Consider the following 23,722-nt stretch of genomic DNA (forward strand, 5'->3'; position numbering starts at 1 on the left):
TCATCATACGGACACAACGCTGCAGGTGTCCACCTTAGTTAAATGAACTGTGCGAGCTCTTGACGAGCAAGCTTTTTATCAGAGCTAGCGAACGGGCCTGTACTAACCGCAGAAGAACGTTGACTGAAACTTTGACACAGCAAGCTTTCAGGGCAAGAGCCGTATCCGCCTACCTCACTTAGTCTTAACCACGTGGCCGCTGACGACATCTGTTAAAGAACACCGATCCGTTCAGGAACTTGAGACAATAGGTCACATTTGTTTGGCTACATTGGCTGCAGTGTTTCGGTGGCTACAACGGGATGTCAGCTCGCCGGGAAAAGGCGGCGGCGCAAAACGCGTGCAACCCAATTTCCTAGCGGTAATTGGCCCTTATTTAGTATCTAAGGCGGCTGCCAGAAGCGGAATTTGGGCATCGTTTCGCCCTCTCCAATCTGCATACAAAATATTTGGAGCGTATAAGAGACCTTTATTATCACAAAATTGTAGAGTAACCATAAATACACAAGCGCAGTCTAGTAATCGACAAATACACACCAACAGCGTGCCACCACAAATACATATCGAGGTGTGTAAAAACTCAAGTTGCACACCTGTTCAGAAGCCTGCGAAAGTTCTTTCCCTGCACGTGTAATTACAGTTTGTTGCGAGGTGTCCAGATGTCTCCGCATGCACTACGAGTTCGTTCCAATCATGGACAGTTTAGCACACAGCTGCGCAAAATGTCTTGCGCTTCATTTTTTGCGCTAATCATTAAAATCTACGCCTTGGGGGGTGCACGTTGAACAATCACGTGCATGATACGGCTCCGTTGATCATTTCGGAAGCCAAGGAGTGGTAGTATTTGGCGCTTCTGTCAAACCGGGCGTGACCACGGAGTTCCGCCACCGAGGAGTCGTTGCCGCCGCGGCTCACGGAGACGCACTCTTCGCTCCAGTCCTCGCACTCAATATCGAACATGGCGAGGGCGATGTCCAAGGTGTAGAATTCTTTCATGATTAGGCATATCTGAAGACAGGTTAACAATAACAACAACAAAAAAGAAAGAGTTCGTGTAAGTAGCATGCAAATACCAGGAACCGAGGGGGCGGGGTTTTGCGAAGCTCGCCTCCTAAATCACCCTACCCAATTCCAGTCGACTTGGTCTGGACCACGGCCCACGCTGTGGTGGGAGGCAATGAGGCGGCCCACCAAGCAACACGAGAACTTAGTAGCCATGCTGGGCTCACTCCCGATCCCAACGGTGGTGCTCGGTCAGCTAGCTGTCGACTGCTCTCGTACCAAGAGGTAACTGAGCATTACCGTCTCTCCCGCCGCCGCTATCCCCCTGCCCACATATACCCCACCAGCGCTCAGAAGCGCCTACGGCGACTCCTCCATGCCAATTTCTTCGCCAGTCGCTGCCTCCTCCACAAGATCTACTCATCTCACTTTCCTTACTCCAACTGTCCCCGCAGTGACTCCCTTGACACTTTCACTCATACCATGTAGGCCTGTCCTTTCAACCCATTCCTCCTTCTCCAGCACCGAGCAGTGGGAGGACTCGCTAGGAAGCCGGCCACCAGGTGGGCAACTATACTTCTGGTTGACCAAGCCGCCATCTTCACCGCTAGCTTTTGGCTGGTGCATACCATGTGTTCCTAAGCGAACTTGGTTGCAAAATCAAGCGATTTATCCCTCTCTTTCTCCCCCAACCTCCGCCAGTTGAAAATCGCTGAAATCGACGAAAAACGCCGCATGAGTGGTAATTGGTATAATCAATCAATCAATCAATCAATCAATCAATCAATCAATCAATCAATCAATCAATCAATCAATCAATCAATCAATCAATCAATCAATCAATCAATCAATCAATCAATCAATCAATCAATCAATCAATGAGTTTTATTACATTTTACGAGAATATGAGGAGTTTAGACAAAAGCTGTTCTAATAGCTTGACGGAGGCCCTGAACTCCTGATGTGCGCTGGTTCAGCACAGCAGCGGTGGAGTTGGAATTTGATACAATTTGAACACATTTTCAATACCAAGTAAGCGAGAAGGCTGGTCTGGTGAAACTATTGCCATTATGGCGATCCGTCCGTAGCTATGCTAGCCTTGGTGGTTGTTATGATAGTAAAGCCGCGGTTGTTGTTATCACTGTCACAGACACACAAGCCGAGGTAGCCATTAGACACTATAGCACTTTCTCACCGAGCTGCTTCCTGACGCAGTTTTGGTCTGCCGCGCGAAGATGTGTAGTCGGGTTGGCAACTTTTCAATGCTGATTGAGCGTCAAATGCCATACAAATATCGGCCCACCAAGCTTTTCAATACCCTTCCGTAACTTTCACCGCAATCGCGCACCTCTCGCCCTGTACACTGTACCTGTTTCCCAGCATGACACTAAGATTTCTTGATGATAGGGCTACGGATTTAAGTGTTTGTAATTACTCGAGTCATGCCATCGGTAGCGCGACACATCTCAGTTTCGTTAGTATTTTTAAAGCGGAGCTCTTTTACACTATCTTAGAGGAACTCGATGAGGGCGTTGACCGAGCACATAGACCAGAAAGCCTCGTGGTGTCTACACAGCTACAGCTGCGGCGCACATTTTCGAGTCACCACCTGCGCGTCGTCAGGGTGCCATTCACAGCTTCGGCGTACCCTTCCCTTGTCACTGGTGTGTATAGTCCACAGATGGCGCCACAACCAAACCTACGCACAAACGAAATAATAAACCATAGATAAAACTTGAAATTGACGATTCGTGTCTCCATGGCTAGTGACGCCATGAACTGCATAGCTCCGCTGGCGATCCTTCACAAGGGGGAATGACACTGATTTGTTAATGATTTGCCTGTGCGCGCGCGCGCCGGTTTTCTGGCATTGCTGAGTCCCGGATTCATTCTTTCTCATCACAAATGAGTCGTCCATCTTGTGCACCTAATTACCACTGCGTGGGTCAAATCTGGGTTCGTCGTATTTATGAATATTACTTTACGATCAAGGAACTAATTATTCTAAAGTTCCTTGTTGTGCTTCCTGCAAAGTTTTGCAGGACAGCTTGTATTGAAATTAAATTTTGCTCTGTGATCAATATCAGGTGCGAGAGAAGGTTCGCTAGCTTTTAGGGGTATGGAAGCCATACGGCCTAACTCTATGGTTCAGCAACTTCTTATGTCTAATTGCCCAAAGCATTCGGAGATTCCTACAGCGTAATCTTGCGGAGTTAGCATTGAGGTAGTATTGATGTATGCCGAAAACCACTTTTACAAAAGTGTTCTCCTAATAGGAGCTCCTAATGTGCGAAATAGCCGATTATGTGTGCACCATGCAAAAAATAACGCGCGAAAGAGGCATGAAAAAAAAATGAGTACACACAACCGGAGCTTGCCCTGAGTTTTTTTTTTTTTTGTAACAACGCAGGGAGAACCATCTGTTCTTCCGTGACCACGCTTCTTGAGCTGCTCATGACAAGAACCAATTTGTTCATTTCCACACCTCGAAGATGAAATCGCAATCGCTGTTTAGATGTTGCGTATCCATCGTAAAAAAAATGTTCCTCACCTTTTTTGATATAGACATGTACATTTCAAAGGTGGCCAAAAGTGACTTGCTTCCCAAAGCTTTAGAAACCATCGTGATCTGCTCTTGGTCGACTTTTGTGTCTGCATATACGTCGAAACGGTTCTTGCAAAACTGCAAGGAGATCAGAGTGGAAAATGAGGCATGATAAGCGCGAAGCAACGTGTGGGTTAGCCACCATATGGTGGTGAGGTCTTAAGGGGAGAACACGATATTAAGTCATTAGTGCATACAGCCTAGCCCGCCTATGACCGCTCCACTTACGTCAAACGAAGGTCAAGTGACCGTCTGTGTACTATAGCGGTTTAAGGTCATCGAATTTCACAGATTGCAAACTTCAGTTTCTGACGAATAGACCCGACACGGCAGGTAAACCTGAGCGTGCTGGAAAATGCGCGCGAAAAATCCAAAATAACACAATGTATAATATGCGTGACCATGCAGGATTTGATCCGAACACTTTACTGCAATTACGGTTCCTTTCTTCTTTTTTGTAACGTTAACTAAGTGAGTCTTCAATATAACGAGTTGTATATACTTCTCAGGATTCGCGCACTGCCTTGCAATCCATGCCCTGGGAATTTATACAACCATCGGAGCGCTAAGAGGCTACAGCATAAAACTAAATTTTGGCAAATCAGACGTAGTTGTCAGCCGCACAAGTATAGCTTGCATCGCTTATGAATAGATGCGCAATACAGTTTTTTCGTTCCACTATATGCCTTAACGACGATAAATCGAAGGTGACGTTTAGAAGCGATGTCTGCCTCAACTGCTTACGTCATCTTTCACTCTGCATCAACTGGACTAGTTTCGCTCACAGAATGAGGCTACCAGTGTAGTCCAAGTTTCAAGGGCCTAACAACTATCACGTTTTCTTGGCGGTAGTTTTATTAGGCGGCTGCCAATCACGCAAGGAAGTCCCTATGACGTCATATCGCCCGGCAATAAAATGGAAGGTATGCCGCCATTGCAAAGGAAAGTTTGACATCCACCTGAATGCAGCCGTACGGCTACAAAGGAAAGCTATACAGCTTCCTCAGAAACTTCGCAGTTGAAGAAAAAGGTCCAGGACGAATTTTTCTTCAACTGGGAAATTTCTGATGAAGCTATATAGCTTTCCTTTGTAGCCGTACGGCTGCATTTAGGTGGATGTCAAACTTTCCTTTGCAGAAAATTACTCCACCTTGGGGATTTCCCATAAATCTGGTCGATTAAGCCGCCATTGCTTTGCCTGTTTATCCTAATAAGCTTTTTTGTTGAAAGTTGCACTTATAGTTAGAATCATTGTTATTGGGTCACTGCAACCTTTTGAAGAAACTGAACGTGTATTTTGTCTTCACGGCAGCTTTACAGTGAGGTTTTTATGAATATCCCCGCATCACGCAGATAATGTGATTTGGGCACGTGTTGGCTTGTTTGCAGTCCACCGTGCCTTCCCAACTCAATGACAAAACGAGCGAGACTGAGGATGAAAACTAACCGTTAGACGGTTGCGCACAGCCTCTTAACAGAATGACTACTCCGCGCACGTTGCAGAGAATTGAGGCCCAGCGCCTAAAAACGATAAACCAGATCACACATTAGCGCATCTAAGTTAAGTTACGGGAATCTTTTCCCGGTAAAATGTGTGGGATTGTTTTGTTCTCGGCGAACGGCATCGGTGCTACTGCCTGTTTTCTATTCTGGTATGGGTACTACACTACAACTACTACTACTACTGCACACTGTTTGGCATTCGTCAAACATCCACTTTACTGTACACTACACTCAAACGCGTAGAGGTAATTCAAGATGATCAATAACCTAGCATTTTCTTTTCAACTCAAGGTCGCTCTCAAATTATGCTGGGAAAATTCTGAAAAGTTTTCATTACGGTAGGGCATCTTACCGTAAGGAGCGTCACCTATATTACAATTCGTCGGAACAACTCTGTGACGTCACAGCAAGTTGAACATCCGCCATGGAAGAAGATTCACGAATAAATTGCAATCGTCTGCTCCGAGGAGCAAAACGCAGACGACGCGTCCCGAAGCTAATTTCTTCCGCGAGTGTTCAGCGCGTTCTGATTGGTTGTTTCACACTGCCCAAATAACTCCAAGTAGCGCCCTCGCAGTACACAGTTTCTCAGTGGCTAAGGCGTTGTTCAGCTAGCCCAAGGACGCGGGTTTAATCCCTGCCGCGGAGGCTGATACCCTGGCGAACGCGAAAAGCAGAAATGCCTGCGTGTCGAGATTTCGGCGCACGTTAAAGATCAATAGGTAGTCAAAAATATTCCGGAGCACTCCACTACGGCGCTGCTCATAGCCCAGGGGTATCTTCGGGGCGTTAAACCACAGTATCAATCAATCAACAATTGCAGTACAATGTATACACGAAGAAAAAAAAAAAGGCCGGGTTTCTGCTTGCTTCGCTGCAACTGTTGTCGAAAGACGATAGCATTCTGACTCCCCTTCCGCGTAACTCTTTCGCTCATCTCTTCCCTTCCCACCTCTCAAGCTCTTGCCCTACTCTCTCGCACACCCGATGGCGAATGAGATTGGCGCTTACTCAATTCAATCAAATTTCCCACGTTTGCACTGCTCGTGCACCATCTGCCAGGGGCCTTTTGTTTCTGCTCGTGAAACCGCTCGAGCCCACGTTCTCTTCTCTCTTCTGTTTGACATTATTTCTGTTTGACGTCTCTCTTTTACACCGCTATAACATGTTTTTTTATTTGCCATCGTAAAGCCAATCCAGCGTCTATTTTTAACTAAAAGAACACTGAAACTCGTAATTATGTATTTATATTTAGCCCCAGTATACGCGAGGTTACCCATGCGCTGAATAAAATGTGAACATGTTTCAGCCATGGCAGCAGGTTTAGTAGTTTGGGACGGTTTCACTTCGTGCTCACGTAATCTTTCACCTGTTTTTTTGGGCGTGGTGGTTGTGACAGACAGGCAGACAGACAGACAGACAGAAAGACAGACAGACAGACAGACAGACAGACAGCGAGCTAGCAAGCCAGTTAGCCGCCAGCCAACCAGACGGACGGAAGGACGGACGGACGGTCAGGCAGGCAGGCAGACAGACAGACAGACAGACAGACAGACAGACAGACAGACAGACAGACAGACAGACAGACAGACAGACAGACAGACAGACAAAAATTTTCGTGCTTAGGTATCCCAAGAAAGACTATCGTCCCACACGGAGCTGTTCTAGGACAGTTCTAGTGCAGTTCGAATTGACAGATCGAGTACACCAATTGCTGCATGCTTTGTGCAGCTTGCAGCCAAGAGCTCCCCACGAAAAGCTTGTTCGAAGGAGTACGCAAGGGTGGCGGCCCCATGCTATTTATTCCCAGCCCCGTCGAGACCCACCTCGGCCGTGGTGCTAGGCGGCTGGTGGTGATCCAGGCACGGCGCGTACAGTTCCCTCAGCGAGGCCGTCATGTACAGTCGGGTGCACATGGTGACGGACACGGCCAGTGTCGGGATCCGATTCCACTTGGTCATGCCGCTTACCGCCTCCATGGTCTTCCTCTGAGTCGTTGCATACGAGTGTCGAAAGAGGACACAGGGTTCAGTAGGTTGCGTTTGAGTGCCATAACCTCAATCCTCCGCGAGAACACATATGAAATACGTCGGGCATAAGCCACTTTCGAATCTATAGAAGTCTACGGAAAGCAACTGGGATACCACGTCGGAATTAATGTACTCGAGAGCGCAACAATAATCGTAGAACGGCCGCGCAGTACACTTGCGAACAATATAAGCAACTATTTCCACCATGTATAGGTTGCATTCACTGGCGGGGTGCGGATGCGGGCAACCATGCGTGTGTGTTGCCACGCCCGTGCCCACGCGTCCCCGTTGCTGAGGCGACGGTCGTAAGCTGGGCCACTTGCCGATAGATGTCGCTAGTCTCTCAGCTAACAAGGTACTCGCTGCGTCGCTATCATTGTATCTCAATCGGCGTGTGTGAAAGTTCAAAATGGCTCTGGTAATATTAGGTGGCCCTTGCACTGATCGAGACATCCGTGTCTGCAGGTAACTGCCCCGCAGCGAATGCATTTCGTGCGTTGGTTGCGCTTTTGTGCTTCGTGCAGCGATGCCGCTTCCGGAACCGGGGTACCGCGACTCCATTCTCCGGTGCTGATGCGGAGTTCTCAAGGGCAAGTGGAGCTGAACACGCAATGTCACTGTGGATTACTCATATCTGTTGACGCCCCTACACAGAATCGGGTAATTACGGCGCTGGCGCCGGACGCCGGGACCTGCACTTTTTTGGTTTAGCGAGATGCGGACGTATGCGCATACACGGCAGACACTGTCATGGCGGTTTTCAGTGTTGCCAAGAGCAGAAATTACCCATAAGCCTTAATGTGAATACCATCTATACCGACCGCAACTCCTTCATAGACGCCCATTCGTCGTTGTTTGCAGTAAACCCGCCCGCGAAGTTCTGAAGCTCATGACCCTCTCCTACATTTTGCGATATATACAGGTTATACGCAATGCGTCCGGAGGTTATCTGAAAATTTTAAATTATTTTACTTAAGGTCTCGCTTCCTTTGAAAGCAGTATGTTTGGGAGCGCACGCCCTGTGGAACTTGTGTCCCTTAAGACGAGTCGGTCTTGGGCTACCCAAACGCGAACGTTTCGGTGAAGGAAAGAGGAGTGCACAGAAGAGGAAGAGAAGGAGCAATAGTGGGATAACGAGAGTGAGTGGATAAGGGCGAGGGAGGGAAGTGAGGATGAGACAAAGAGTGCAGAAGGAAGGAAGCAGGAAGGGGAGGACTCGGAAAGGAATGAGGAAGTGGAGGGGGTGGGGTGCGATTGGAGTGGGGATGATATGGGGAGGAAGAAAATGAGAATTAATGGGGGTGATGTTATTGGAGGAAGGGGAGAGAGAGAAAAAGAGACGCTGAACGAAAGCGGAGAGCGGAGGTGTGACGGTGGGATAGAGAGAGAATTTAATGAAAAAAGAACTTGAAAGGGTGTAGTCAAGGGAGGGAGAGGATGATGAGAAAAACATTAGCGGGAAATGGATAGAGAAATAGCAATCGAAAGAGATTGAATTGGAGGGAGAGAAGAACGATTGTAGGGGGAGAATGTGATGGGAGGAGAAGTGTGAAGAGGAGGAAAGTTGGGGATGGTGATGGATTAGAAAAGAGAGAGCAGGAGGGGAGCTGTGCGTTGGAAGGAAAGGAAGAGTGGGTTATAGAGGGAGGGAGATGAGGGTGAAAAAACTCTGGCGGGACAGGATGCGGTCGGGAGAAGAGAATGGTGAGGGGAACGTGGACAGGTAGGAACGTATAAGACAATATAACGATAAGGAGGAAGGAAACAGAAAGAGGTGGAGAGCAAGAGGAAGTAGAATAATGCCAAGTGCGAGGAGCTGAGAATGAAGAACGTCAATAGAAGAGGGCGTACGGAATATGAGGCCCAGGTAAGGGATTACTGCACAAAGGGGAAGGGCGAAAAACGAGGGGGGAAAAGGATACTCAGCCCTTCAGGAGATTGACGATCGAGGTTGGATATGGTAAAGGTACGGGTGAGATGGGGTTAGACGAAGTGAAGTGGCCAGGGAAAAGCAAACCGCGAGGGTGGAAAGAGGGAAAGGAGTGATGCGCGAGGCGGAGGGAAAATTTAGGAGGATTGGAGGAGTGCAGGGCGGGAAATGTAGGATTGAGTCAAGGGTAGTAAACACAGGCGGGAAAAGGGTCAGAATGGAGGTGATTAGGAGGAGGTTGTGGAAGATTTTTTCCACGGCATTTGCATTGAAGTGAGCAGATACGCGGCCAATTTTCTCTTCTGGAAGAACACTGCAAATCCCGCTTTTCTGCAGCCCTTAGATGATGGCTTGGCGTTGTTTTTAGTCCCTCAAATCTCTTGCCTTTCAATTGTATCTAGCTTTGTAACCATACCTGTTAAAACCAAAATCCTTGGTAATGCCAGAACCGCCGCAAAAACACTCCTTATTAGCAGTCTTGTGCAACTTGTCGGTCCGACATCACTTAGAGGTAGATGGGAAGGAACGTGACCACAACTCGCCTCATGCCCACACCATGCTTTAGAATTTCAGAAGCAACAATTCGTGGGGTACAGAGTTCTTCATTTTCCAGACTTCTCACAACAGGCAGCAAATTGCTATTCTTTGCGGCCGTCCCTGAGCTGACGGTTATCAGAATTTTGTCTGCCTTTCGTTTACTGAACTTTATACGAAAACTTTACGCGACTAGCCAGAATTTCCATCGACTAGTGTCCGAGGCGAACGCAGAACTGAGCTAATGCATGCATGTACACCAAATGTGCACGCATTCTAAATACTAAGTTGGGCCGTGTTTTCCTGTCGAGAAATCAGACGAAGACTAGAACAAAAACGAAAACTCAAGCATGTGCAATGGAATGCAGAGAAATGAGGTTGAACGCCGAGAAACGGTATTTCGATGTGCGAAATAATTCGGACAAGGCCATATTTAGCAGAAATTGGGAGAATTAAACGTTAACTGAACTGCGAATGGCTGATGGCAAGCAAAGCTAACCAATAACAACTTTTGCAGTATGACGCAGAAATAAGTTCGATGTCGGAAATGGCACTTTAGGGGCCATACCTTCCGCACTTCCTGGATGTCGCCATATTACCATGACAACCCAATGACGTATCTGATTGGTTTTTAGTTTCCATGGCGGAATCAGAAACCAATCAGAACGTAACTCTGGAATGCCACCAGGAATAGTCAAGAGAAGGCCCCTGGTCCTGATATTTGGGGACAGAACTCAGAAGAAGTGAAAGCGGGATAATCCGAATTCGGACACTGAAATAAATATTGTAATAAATAATTAATGAGATATTTTGCTGAAAATGGCATACATGAAAATGCTCCATCATTCCTCAAACATATTTAGGTTGACCCTAAAATACCTCTAGGTTACATATTCGTCCCGCCGTACGGTGTGCGTGATCTAATCTCGGGAAGCGAAGTTCCTGACGATTGTCCACGAGCTAAATCTAGAGGGCGTTGCAAGAGAAGACAGGGATCATGATCATGTGCGAGATTACAAGGGAAAACTAAAATAATTGCACTAATGAGGGTGAGTTGCTTCTTGAAGCCGGGCGGGCTGCACGCGAACATAGACGCTTCTCCGTGAACAGGCACAGAAAAAAGAACCGTGAAGAGAGACCAGTAGCCATGCGACATTTTCCAAAGAAGTGGAATGGCCTCAGTCCTCAAGGAGAAGTGCGTCCTTATAGAAAGACGCGTGCAGCTTGTGAAAGCTCTGGGCATTACGCGTACGGGAAAAGTAAATTGCAGAGGGCCAGGGGTTATTATAAGGAGATTATGTTGTTGGTGGGGAAAAATGCGGAGAAGAAACCACACAGGCAGAAATCGGAGGAAAGCATAAAATGGAGGCAAAACATTTTTAAGGCGATGTGAAGGTACAGCGGCTTCTTAACAAACGGGAAGTCACGAAACATCACGATAATCTTTTCCCTTACAGTAACGAGCGCATGGTGACGTAAGCACTCACCATGCCCACCAGTGTAACCTGGTAGTTGGGCAACACCTCGTACGGTGCGGGACCCGTGATCAGGCACTCAGGGTAGTGAGCTTCGAACTCGTCCTCCGATATGTGGGTACGCGGAATCACGCCGTCCACCATAAATTCCCTGCAGAGAAAAGCGCACAAGTTGGCCGCTCAGTTGTAACGTACGAGGTGGACCAGCGGCCATCCTCGGCGTGCCAGGGGTCCTTAACATGGATGCGCAGTAGCGACTGGGGAAGGGCAGGGAGAGCTGGAAGGTTGCGGTTGCATGAATATTATCGGCTGACATGACAGGCAATGGTACACAGGCAGCGTTTGCTAACTCTGCGGCCTCCGTGGCACCACTGCTCATGAATAAGAAAGGGCGCAGTGTGCGTCTCTGTGGGCCGCCCGTGGAAATTAGGTGGCGCCGATGCTCCGCCCGTTTTATCGATCTTCTGCACGATAAAGCGTGACGTGGCAGGCCGTACCATTCAACTTTTAATCGAATGGCCGCACACCCTTATCCCCAATTGCCCTCCAAGAAGACAAAAATGTCAAGTCACTCTAACGACACGCAAGACCTGTGAAGCTCCACACTCACTCCAGTGCCGTGCCGATCTCCGAAAGCAGGTCCATCATGTTCTTCGGCCAGACACGGAATCCCAACACTACGAAACCGCGTTGGCCGCCCGGATTCGTTGACTGGTCGTTCTCGATGTCGCGCTGCATGTTCCTGAAAACCTGCCGACGAGATTTCCAATGAGACCGTTGTAAACAAAGCAAAATATTGTTCGGCGGCACTTCACACATTCCTCATCACCGGTGACACTTCACTGAAAGCCTTCTAAGGTAGGCCTTCCAATCACGGCGTGAAGCCTACAGTTACCTATTTCGCGCAGAGCAATGGTATTTGTTTTTTTGGGGGGGCCTCCACCCCATCACAGGCAACCTTAGTACGAGACGACTTGGTCTATCTGGCTGGACATGCGGGCCCACTCCTCCAGTCGTTGCTAGAACGAGGGATGGAGCTGGTCAGCTGCTCCGCCCAGAGCTCATAAGTAGGGTTGGGATACTAAGCTGCATGCATTCCTGGCCTATGGAATCACCTTTATGCCACTCACATCTTAGGCACTTCCCCAACGGAACTCATTATGGATCCCCGGCTCTGATTGGTGGATGAGTCACGCATCAGTGGCGCGGACAGATTTTGCGCCAGAGAACCAACGGCCCAGCCGAGCAAATATTACTGATACGTGCGTATGCATGGTGTTGCTTGAGACATTCTCGCATAGTTGAGCGAATTTCGCACCTTGAGTACGTCGAAGGCCGTCTGTACCAAAATGGGGATTTCATCTTCAGGTCTCGCTTCCAGATCGAGGATGCCATAGTGGTAGACTTTGTTTGTGGTCCAGTATTCTCGAAGCTTTTGAGCGCCTTCCGACGTAGTTAGGTCATGCAGAACGTCCAGGTGTCTCCTGTGGGTCCACAAACAGTTAATCTCTTACCAAGCGCATGAAGTTTCACCTCACAAAAGCAGCATGCAACCTTCACTTCTCCTTCTCCTTCACTTCTTTCTCCTTCACTTTCGCAACCTTCTCCTTCACTTTCTGGGCTATTTATATTTACTAGAAGTGTATCTGACGCTTGAGGGTGGTAGCCAGCGCCACTCTGACTACACGGGGAGAAGGGGACCTTCTTTTCAACCCCCGGGGCGTGACTCGAGCGTCTACAGCCTGTCATGAGCGGGCAACTGGCGGGAAGCCCTCTTATGCTACCTAGGCATCAAGGCTGCCAGAACCGAGACCCTCGCAAGGCTTTCGCAGAATAATATAGTAAGGAAATGAGGGGCTCGTTGAGGAAAATACAGAAAGATAGGGCAGCAGTCTACAACGCCAAAGGAGGCATAGGGGTGTGGTTAGGCGCTTTTCTTTTTCACTACGGTTAATGAAATAAACATTTTTTTTAATATACAGAAGAAAGAAAGAAAGAAAAACACGCGCCCAGAGTGGGGACCGAACCCACGCCTTTCGATTACATGTCGAATGCCTTACCAATTCGGCTATCTGGACGACTGTGTTCTCCTTCACTTTCTGGGCTATTTATATTTACTAGAAGTGTATCTGACGCTTGAGGGTGGTAGCCAGCGCCACTCTGACTACACGGGGAGAAGGGGACCTTCTTTTCAACCCCCGGGGCGTGACTCGAGCGTGACTGCCCTATCTTTCTGTATTTTCCTCAACGAGCCCCTCATTTCCTTACTATATTATTCTGCGAAAGCCTTGCGAGGGTCTCGGTTCTGGCAGCCTTGATGCCTAGGTAGCATAAGAGGGCTTCCCGCCAGCACAGCAAAATCATGTAACTGTACTCTGATGAAGGCAAGTCCCGTTGCCGCTACGTAAGTAAACCTTGTTTGTTATTGTTCTTGCTGTGTATCCGACTCTTTACTTATACTATTTCTGCGCGCTGTGTGAGTTTTATCTTTCTCTAGATTTATATATATATATATATATATATATATATATATATATATATATATATATATATATATATATATATATATATATATATATATATATATATATATATCTACCCGGCGGGAATTTTTTCTCCACTTTCTTCCTGTCTTTCCAAAATTCCTTATCGGTTTCAATTACCTACCACATCCTCCTCTTTGCTTTCCGAGGTTTTCTTGACCGTTAATCCTTATTTCTGTCTTAATTCAACAAGACCCTCAATTCCCATTCTGATTCGCTACATGCATAGCGAGGGCCTCTGTTCTGGCAGTCTTGGTGCCATAGGAAGCTTATGAGGGTTCAACGCTGGTCGACCACTCTCGACATGTCGTAGGCACTCGAGTCACGGCGCGGGGGGTTAAAAAGAAGGTCCCCTTCACCCCGAGTAGTCAGAGTGGCGCTGGCTGACACCCCCAAGCACAGGAAACAAAAATACCTAAACGTAAATACCCCAGAAAGTGGAGGGGAAAATCACCCCGCCGGTGGCGTAGTGGTTATCACACCAGACCGGTATTCTGAAGGTCGTGGGTTCGGATCCCACCTGGCGGGCATTTTTTCTCCACTTTCTTTCTTTCTTTCCAAATTCTTTATCTGTTTCAATGACCTACCACATCCTCCCCTTTACTTTCCGAGGTTTTCTTGACTGCCAACTCTTATTTCTGTATATATATATATATATATATATATATATATATATATATATATATATATATATATATATATATATATATATATATATATATATATATATGTGTGTGTGTGTGTGTGTGTAATACACTGAGCTTCAAATATAAAGCGGAGTATGATATTGAGACTGCGGATTTTGGAAAAAAGCCTCGTCTTATGTTGGAATAAATACGGTAGTTTCTTTTGTGCCACTGCCTTAAGTTCCCGCCAGGCCACTACACGGGAGGAATTCGTTATACAACAAATGCGGAATGACAAGAAAAATATAACGCTGAAAAGTGCAAATCGTAATACATAAAAAAACATACCAACATAAAATTACAAAAACAGCTGAATAAATAACAGTTTTACCACATTTGGCTGGAATAAAACAATCAAGGCTGCGTCGTCTAAAGAGAAAATGGTCTAAACGCGAAGTTTTCTTGCTTCGTAATCCGTGGTGAATCAAAGACTAATGTTGTGAGGAATCGGTTCGCTGTCTTCCGAATTCGGACTTTGATGATGATGATTCCCGTGAAGTGTCTCGTACGTACCACCTTGGGAAATGGGCCAGGTATAAAGTGCTGCCTGCACACATGCAGTCGGTGTGCCTCTGTGGAAACCCGTTCTGTAGGTTGGTTTTCCAGCAGTGCTCATAACAAAGTTGCGGCCACTGACCAAGTCAATTGAAAAATGTATACGTTTCGAATTCCATACGGAATTCTTGATCTCAATGAGGTGAGGCAAGACGTGGCGGTTTTCATGCTTTCAAAAGATGACTTAATGATTGAGCGTAGATACCGGGCATGTTACCCTCGGTCCTGTTGAGGTATCTATGTCGTTTGTATAACAAGCGATTCAACGAGAAGCCTGGTCATCGCGTTTTTTTTTTCGGTGATTGTGGCATTGCCCCAGTCAATGTTGTGGTTATGAGCTTCCATGTGTTAGGGCGAATGGATTTGCGGTGACGTTTTATTTGTTTACATCACGCTGGTGAAATTCCTTCAGGCTTCTCGGGAACTTTCCAGTTTCACCGACGTACACGCAGTCGCAGTCTCCCCACGGTATTTTGTAGACGACACCAGGATATCTTTCTTTTGGGAGCTTGTCCTTCGCGTTCACTAGCTTGCCGCAAAGTTTCGCGCAGGGCACGTGGGCAACCCGCATGCCATGGAAAATAGCCTGGAAAGGGCTTCGCTGACGCCGGTGACGTAAGGATGGCGGCCCGGAAGTGGAATGTTGGGTTCTGTGCAGTGTCAGCCGAAGACAAAATTCGCTGCTCAATTTTCTTAGTGAAGTTCCTCGGATACCCGTTCTGACATAATTCTTGTGGCACCACTTTAGGTTCTCTTGCCAGTTGTTCCTCACCAGTGCAGATGCGCTTGCGCGGGTTCATCATCATCATCATCACCAGCCTATCTACGCCCACTGCAGGGCAAAGGCCTCTCCCATTATTCTCCAATTATCTCGGTCCTGTGCCAACTGTGACCAATTTATCCCCGCAAACTTCTTGATCTCATCTGCCCATCTAACTTTCTGCCGCCCCCTGCAACGCTTGCCTTCTCTAGGGATCCACTCTGTTACCCTTAATGACCAGCGGTTATCTTGCCTTCGCATTACATGCCTTGCCCTCGTCCATTTCTTTTTCTTAATTTCTACTAATATGTCTTTAACACCAGTTTGCTCTCTGACCCACTCCGCTCTCTTCTTGTCCCTTAATGTTACACCTATCATTTTCCGCTCCATTGCCCGCTGAGTCGTTCTCAATTTAAGTTGAACCCTCTTAGTGAGCCTCCAAGTTTCTGCCCCGTAGGTGAGTGCCGGTAAGATGCAGCTGTCATACACTTTCTTCTTCAGCGACAATGGTAGGCTGCTATTCATTATCTGAGAATGTCTGCCATATGCACCCCACCCCATTCTGATCCTTCTAATTATCTCTTCCTCATGGTTCGGATCTGGGGTCACAACTTGGCCTAAGTAGATATATTCGCTTACCACTTCCACTTCCTCGCCACCTATCTCAAACTGCTGTGCTGTCCCGAGGTTATTGATCATTACTTTAGTTTTCTGCATATTAATTTTCAGGCCCACGGTTCTACTCTGTTCGCCCAGTGCGGAAAGCATGCTTTGCAATTCGTCACCCGAGTTACTTAGCAAGGCAACGTCATCAGCAAATCTGAGGTTACTGAGGTATTCTCCATTAACCCTTACCCCCACCTGTTCCCAATCCAACGTTCTGAATACTTCTTGTAAGCATGCTGTGAAGAACATTGGAGAGATTGTGCCTCTTGTCTGACACCCTTCCTTATAGGTATTTTACTGCTCTCCCTCTGGAGGATGATGGTAGCTGTAGACCCATTGTAGATATCCCCTAGTATTCTTGCATAATGCTCATCTACCCCCTGGTTCCGTAATGCCTGAATGACTGCTAGGGTTTCGACCGAGTCAAATGCTTTCTCATAGTCTATGAAGGCTATATATAGGGCTTCAGTATACTCAGCGCACTTCTCTATCACCTGATTGATCGTGTGAATATGGTCCATTGTTGAATAACCTTTACGGAACCCTGCTTGTTCTTTAGGTTGACTGAAATCTAACGTTGCAGAGATTCGGTTAGCGATTACCTTGGTAAATACCTTGTAGACGACTGACAGTAAGCTGATCGGCCTGTAATTTTTCAAGTCCTTCATGTCGCCTTTCGTATGGATTAGGATGATGTTCGCGTTCTTCCAAGATTCCGGTACCATTGCGGTCATTAGGCATTGCGTATACAGGTTTGCCAGTTTTTCAAGTACAATTTCTCCGCCATCCTTCAAGAGGTCTACTGTTATCTGATCCTCACCAGGTGCTTTGCCCCCTTTCATTTCTTTCAAAGCCTTCCTTACTTCTTCGGTCGCTACTGATGGGATGTCTATCTCCTCTGAACTACTGCCTCGTTCGGCATTATCCTGTATGTCCCGGCTACTGTACAGATCCCTAAAGAACTCCTCGGCCACTGTGACTATTTTGCGCGGGTTAAATGGGAGGAAAAACAGATGTCGTGTGGCCAATGGTGTGGCAGGAGGCGAAGTTAAGGTCGTGGGACGTGTGGGTCGCCTTCCTCTACACAGAAAAGGCGAGGCCATTATCTGCGCGCCTCACGAGCACGTCAAGAAAGGGCAGGCAGCCGTTTTATTCCTGTTCAACAGCGAACTGCATACTGGGTTGCTTAGCGTTTGTCCACGGTACTCTAGTGAGCGAAAGAACCTTGAGGAACAATTACTGTGCTTGCACACAAAGACTTCGTCCCAACAAAAGATTTTGGGCTCGTGGGCTGACAACAGGAAACAAAGCCGAGCCGTTAGTGCCCTGCTTATTTTCCTTATTGACTTCTCTCTGGAGTCTCGGCTCTAGATTTCGACAAATTTAAACAGACTGCGGAATAATGTCATATTTTTTATAGGGACGATAGTTCATGTGCTGAAAAATACACTATGATAATCTGATTCAGCGCCCAGTTGTATGTGAGACGTTTATTGGTCTTACTACATAGTTCATTCGTTGGTTTCAATGTCATTAAGTTGATTCCTTTCTCTTTTTGCCCTCCGTACCTTCACACCAGTGGGAAGTAGTAGGCCCAAAATCAGTTTCTCAGGCCGACCTCTTCTTCTTTCCTATAGACATTTACTCTGTCTCTCTCTTTCTCTTTCTCTCGCTCATTCATTTATTCCCATTGGCCCGAGAATCCCCCTCTCGTCTACAGCAAAATCGCCACCTTGCCAATTAGGACGTGCTTCCGCAACACAGATACACTCACGGTGCTCACCCATGCCATGAAAGGCCAGCACCGCCGACTACAAACTCAGTTCCTCCTCACTCCGAGGATAGCTATCCTTTACCACCACCACCACAACCACCATCATCCGCAGCAGCATCATCATATTCATAATCATCAGCCCGCTACACCCACTGCAGGGCAAACGCCTCTCGCACAGATCTCCAATTATCCCGGTCCTGTGCTAACTCCGACCAATCTACCCCCGCAAACTTCTTGATCTCATTTGCCCACATAACTTTCTGCCGCCCGTGCCGTGGCTGCCTTCTCCTGGGACATCCTACGGGCACGCCCATCTACCCCCTCTACGAGTATGCGCCTTCACCCCTTCATCAGCGGCATCAGGTAAACCTTTTCATAGGAGGCCTCAGGACCTGATCCAGCTCCCTGCCTACTAGGGTGGCTGGATGTACCTTCTCAGGCACACTATCCGATGACATATCCCAACTAGAACTGTGCCGTCTGGCGGAAAACATCTAATTGCCCCAGTGCGATGCGCTTCATCGACCATGAATACTGACCCAGAGACCCTTGCGCAGTGGGCGATTTCGTGTAAAGCTTCTGGGCTGGTATTTCCTGGGACGCCGCCACCGTGCTGCGGCCAAGTGATAAGAAGGCGAGGTGGATGCAACTCCTGGATCTCATCTTTCGTTACGTGGTAAGAGGCGGGAAACATAAAAAATTCCTGGGAAGCTCCTATCCTACCGCAGTTACTTGATAGCCGCGCGGTGCAGACATCAGGACTTCCTAGGGTGTGTCTGTCCTCCTTTAAAAGGGTCGAAAGTTGGGCGAGTTGGTATTGACGCATCTTAAAAATCCAACTGCGCGCAAATTAACGAGGACGTGAACACACTGAAGACACCACAAGCGCAGACTCACAACTGGTTTATTGTTACAAAAATCAGAACACTAAATACCCAGGCGCCCACATACGTCACATTCTCAGCGCTATCGGCTGCACAAAAAATAAAAATAAAAAACTCAGAAGCACACGAATGACAGATAATTCCGCGGCGATAACACCATCACACATGAAATATCCTCCCCCTCTTCACCACGCATGCCCTGAAGAGGCTTCAAATTCTTGTTTAGTGCCCATCTATGTAGGCGACTTCGCGACTAAGCAAGGCAATAGATGGGTGACTAATACAATCTGAACCAGCTTTTAAAATGTGTCTGGCTTCGACAATTTCTCTTGTCTGCTGATTCTTATGCCTGAATAAAATGGTTGTGCGCTCAAACAAAGGGGTACATTCCGGGGTACATTCAGGAACGCATGCGCGGCAATGGGAAGACATGTGGCTCAGGTCCCGTTTTTCTTTCGAATAGTTATGTTCCTTAAGTCTTGTATTTAAACAACGCCCGGTTTGACCAATGTATACCCTACCACATACAAGTGGTATGGAATAAACAACCCCCGTAGCACATTGGACGAACTTCTTTTTGTGATTAATACCACATGCTCCTTGTCGTTTTCCTGCCCTTTTGTTCACTTTTGGGCAGATCTTACTTAACTTATTAGGAGCTGAAAACACTATTTGTACGTCATACCGCCCGGCTACTCGTTTTATACCGTGTGACATCTTGTGAACATAGGGCACCACAGCAAAGTTTTTCGGCTTTTCTTTTGGTGGTATGGCCTCCCTATCCGACTTTACCCACTTTACCAGCTTTTCACTTGCTCTAGAAATAACATGATCAGGGTACCCGGATTTTTTTAGCTTCTCCACCTGCTGTAAGACACTATCGGGCATTGAATGCTCACACGATTTTGAAATGGCCGACTTCAAGCAGGAAAGTGTAATACCCTGCTTCACCACTTTCGAGTGCGCCGACTCAAAGCTTAAAAGGGCTTTTACAGACCTGGGAGCGTACGCGTAGCACATGTGCCCTTCTCCGAAAGTCATACTTAAATCCAAAAACTGGAGCATTCTATCTCTAGGTAATTCGAAGGTAAATCGAAGACCCTGACCGCACTCTTTGAAAACCTTTAGTACATCGGGGCAAATTCTGCAGGAGGGCCTGTCTACCACCACCAGAAAATCATCCACATACCGGAACACTTTTACAACAAGCCCCTCAAGCTTCTCATTCAGACACCTATCCACACCTCCCAAAAAGATATTGCTGAGAACAGGGGCCACTCGGGACCCTATGCACACGCCACTCCTCTGAATAAATGCTCCTCCTTTCCACTCGACCACAGTGGAGGCCAGGTAGAAGGACAACAGTTCTAAAAAGGAATTCAGCGACATCCCGCACCTACCAATGAATGCACATGAATGCGAGTGGCCCCTGTTCTCAGCAATATCTTTTTGGGAGGTGTGGATAGGTGTCTGAATGAGAAGCTTGAGGGGCTTGTTGTAAAAGTGTTCCGGTATGTGGATGATTTTCTGGTGGTGGTAGACAGGCCCTCCTGCAGAATTTGCCCCGATGTACTAAAGGTTTTCAAAGAGTGCGGTCAGGGTCTTCGATTTACCTTCGAATTACCTAGAGATAGAATGCTCCAGTTTTTGGATTTAAGTATGACTTTCGGAGAAGGGCACATGTGCTACGCGTACGCTCCCAGGTCTGTAAAAGCCCTTTTAAGCTTTGAGTCGGCGCACTCGAAAGTGGTGAAGCAGGGTATTGCACTTTCCTGCTTGAAGTCGGCCATTTCAAAATCGTGTGAGCATTCAATGCCCGATAGTGTCTTACAGCAGGTGGAGAAGCTAAAAAAATCCGGGTACCCTGATCATGTTATTTCTAGAGCAAGTGAAAAGCTGGTAAAGTGGGTAAAGTCGGATAGGGAGGCCATACCACCAAAAGAAAAGCCGAAAAACTTTGCTGTGGTGCCCTATGTTCACAAGATGTCACACGGTATAAAACGAGTAGCCGGGCGGTATGACGTACAAATAGTGTTTTCAGCTCCTAATAAGTTAAGTAAGATCTGCCCAAAAGTGAACAAAAGGGCAGGAAAACGACAAGGAGCATGTGGTATTAATCACAAAAAGAAGTTCGTCCAATGTGCTACGGGGGTTGTTTATTCCATACCACTTGTATGTGGTAGGGTATACATTGGTCAAACCGGGCGTTGTTTAAATACAAGACTTAAGGAACATAACTATTCGAAAGAAAAACGGGACCTGAGCCACATGTCTTCCCATTGCCGCGCATGCGTTCCTGAATGTACCCCGGAATGTACCCCTTTGTTTGAGCGCACAACCATTTTATTCAGGCATAAGAATCAGCAGACAAGAGAAATTGTCGAAGCCAGACACATTTTAAAAGCTGGTTCAGATTGTATTAGTCACCCATCTATTGCCTTGCTTAGTCGCGAAGTCGCCTACATAGATGGGCACTAAACAAGAATTTGAAACCTCTTCAGGGCATGCGTGGTGAAGAGGGGGAGGATATTTCATGTGTGATGGTGTTATCGCCGCGGAATTATCTGTCATTCGTGTGCTTCTGAGTTTTTTATTTTTATTTTTTGTGCAGCCGATAGCGCTGAGAATGTGACGTATGTGGGCGCCTGGGTATTTAGTGTTCTGATTTTTGTAACAATAAACCAGTCGTGAGTCTGCGCTTGTGGTGTCTTCAGTGTGTTCACGTCCTCGTTAATTTGCGCGCAGTTGGATTTTTAAAGGGGTCCTGAAATACCTTCCGCCGATGCATGGATGTACATGCACCCAAATAAAGCAATGTATTTGCAATCTCCTCCCGCAAGAATTTTGTTAAAGCGATGAGTATTAGCTGAGAAATCGTAAATAAAAAACCGCGCATTATCGTCGCTCCGAGTTTCCTCCTCCTTTCGACTTACTTTCCGCTGTTGACGGCGCGCGAGCCTTGCCTCCCATGATGCTGCGCTCCGCAGCGGTGACGTACTTCCGCTATTGCGCTGCTCAGACCGTCGTCTGCTACGGGCAAGCTTTGTTGACACCATGAATCCCGCACGCACTCCGCTCAAGGCTGGAAAAGCGAACGAAAAATCTGGCCGCATGTATGCGGCGGCCTGGCCTTGCCCTTTCGCGGTGTACGTTGCTGGCGGCACATGACTTTTTATCGGCGGCGAACTCGCAGCCGCACGGGGAGGGTCGTGCGCTCGTTCCCTTGATGCACCGCGCACTGTTTATCCAAAAAGCGCCGTATCAGATGTGGCCCCGCTGGTGCCGGGTCTTATTTTGCGGCGGTGGTAATTCCTGCCGGCACAATGTGAAAAAGACATTTTGAACCGATACAGAACCCGTGCACAAAACGCTTCAATCATGTGACCAGTTCAGCTTGGGGCGACGCGTGGTGGAGAGCGGCAACGTTGGCAAAACATTCTCCGCCGCGGCTCTGAGCTTTCTAGCGCTGGAGCGAGCGCCATTTCTTTGACAATCTCAAACATCGGTTGCCTTGGCAACAAGGCACAAACCGCTCCAGAAGTCAGTTACGGTTCCGTGATCCCGGTTCAGCTTGGGGCCCCACCTCGCGACATGTGGGCACTGCAGGCGTACCACCCACTCCTATTGGGAAGTGCGAGATGCGTTTGGCATTACAGGAGGCGATGGTGTGTGTGTTGTGGACGCCTTTGTTTCGCGATGAAATGCGACGTTGTGCTTCTGCGGGTGGATAGTTCTTCCCATGGTCTGGATAATCTTTCTCGAGCGACGTACGACTCAACCTCGCATGGGGTATGTGCAGTGTGCGTGGCTAAAAGCCATCGGCTTGTGCGCCAGAGTTAAGTGACTTGCTGTTCGTCCCCGCAAACCGCGCGCGAGGTGAGTACCGAATTTACGACGGGCAGGAGGCAACCCATCCTCTGTCAATCGTGGTTCAGACTTTCAACGCATGTTGTGACGTTTTATTCGTTAGAAACGCATCTCTGGATTGTTTTGAAGCTGAATAAAATGTATGCGTCAAACCCGGGCATTCAGCTCAGGGCGTTCTCTGCGATTGCACGAAAGAAGTGCCACGGGGCTTGAACGCTTTCTTTATGGAACGTACTCAGGTAAGAGAATATCGATGTCGTGTTATGGCCGTGTTGCATTCAATACAAACGGTTAAGCGTTTGTTTTACACTTGTTTCGTTTGTCGTAAAATGCCCAAGCACTCCGGCACTCCGCTGGCAGATCAGCCGGTGAGCCGACGCTGAGCAGACGACTCATCTCTTTGCCGGAAGTGCGTGAAAAAGCCGCCCAATAGCAGGATGTCTAGCTCATGACGAACATCTGGGAATCGATGATGTAGACATGTGAAGATGGCGGCGTCCAAAAACACGAAGGAAAGGGTGAGAAAAAAGCGACAAACTTTGCAACAAAAGTGTGAGCTTTCCGCTGCGCGTAAAAGAGTAATACTTGGCACAGAGGACGTTGACGACCCAATCTAACGGTTGCGCTAGTTCATTTAGTGTGCTCAAAATGCCTTTCAGGGCCCCTTTAAGATGTGTCCTCCTTTAGCTACGTGAGGGGTTTCGGAGCGGATATTCTGGGTGATCGCACTTGCGGCTAACGCTGATAAGGGATGTAGTAGATAGTTCAGGCATAGCGGCTATCGTACGCTGCACTATGGCGGGGGTGGGTAGCAGGACCCGACTGCGCATGCGCACGCTGTCACGACGGACGGCCGCCCGTCGCCGAAACGAATGCGCGCATGCGCACTCGGGTCCCGATGCCCACCA

At 47.7% G+C, this 23,722-nt stretch overlaps 1 protein-coding gene across 1 annotated transcript in view; it reads right to left on the reverse strand.

Annotated features, from left to right (window-relative positions):
• Positions 1-613: 613 nt before the first annotated feature.
• Positions 614-23,722, reverse strand: part of LOC144146302 (uncharacterized) — a 57,515-nt gene continuing 34,406 nt past the window's right edge. The window contains exons 5-10 of the mRNA XM_077678264.1: positions 12,398-12,563; positions 11,690-11,829; positions 11,092-11,230; positions 6,937-7,098; positions 3,554-3,685; positions 614-1,008 (exon numbers count right to left, since the gene is read on the reverse strand). Of these exons, the coding sequence (XP_077534390.1) occupies positions 790-1,008; positions 3,554-3,685; positions 6,937-7,098; positions 11,092-11,230; positions 11,690-11,829; positions 12,398-12,563 (958 nt within the window). The 3' untranslated portion in view covers positions 614-789. The remainder of the gene's footprint in view (positions 1,009-3,553; positions 3,686-6,936; positions 7,099-11,091; positions 11,231-11,689; positions 11,830-12,397; positions 12,564-23,722) is intronic.

Source organism: Haemaphysalis longicornis, unplaced genomic scaffold (assembly GCF_048455015.1).
Source record: "Haemaphysalis longicornis isolate Haplotype H1 unplaced genomic scaffold, Haemaphysalis longicornis Haplotype H1 scaffold_7, whole genome shotgun sequence".
Lineage (NCBI taxonomy): Eukaryota > Metazoa > Arthropoda > Arachnida > Ixodida > Ixodidae > Haemaphysalis > Haemaphysalis longicornis.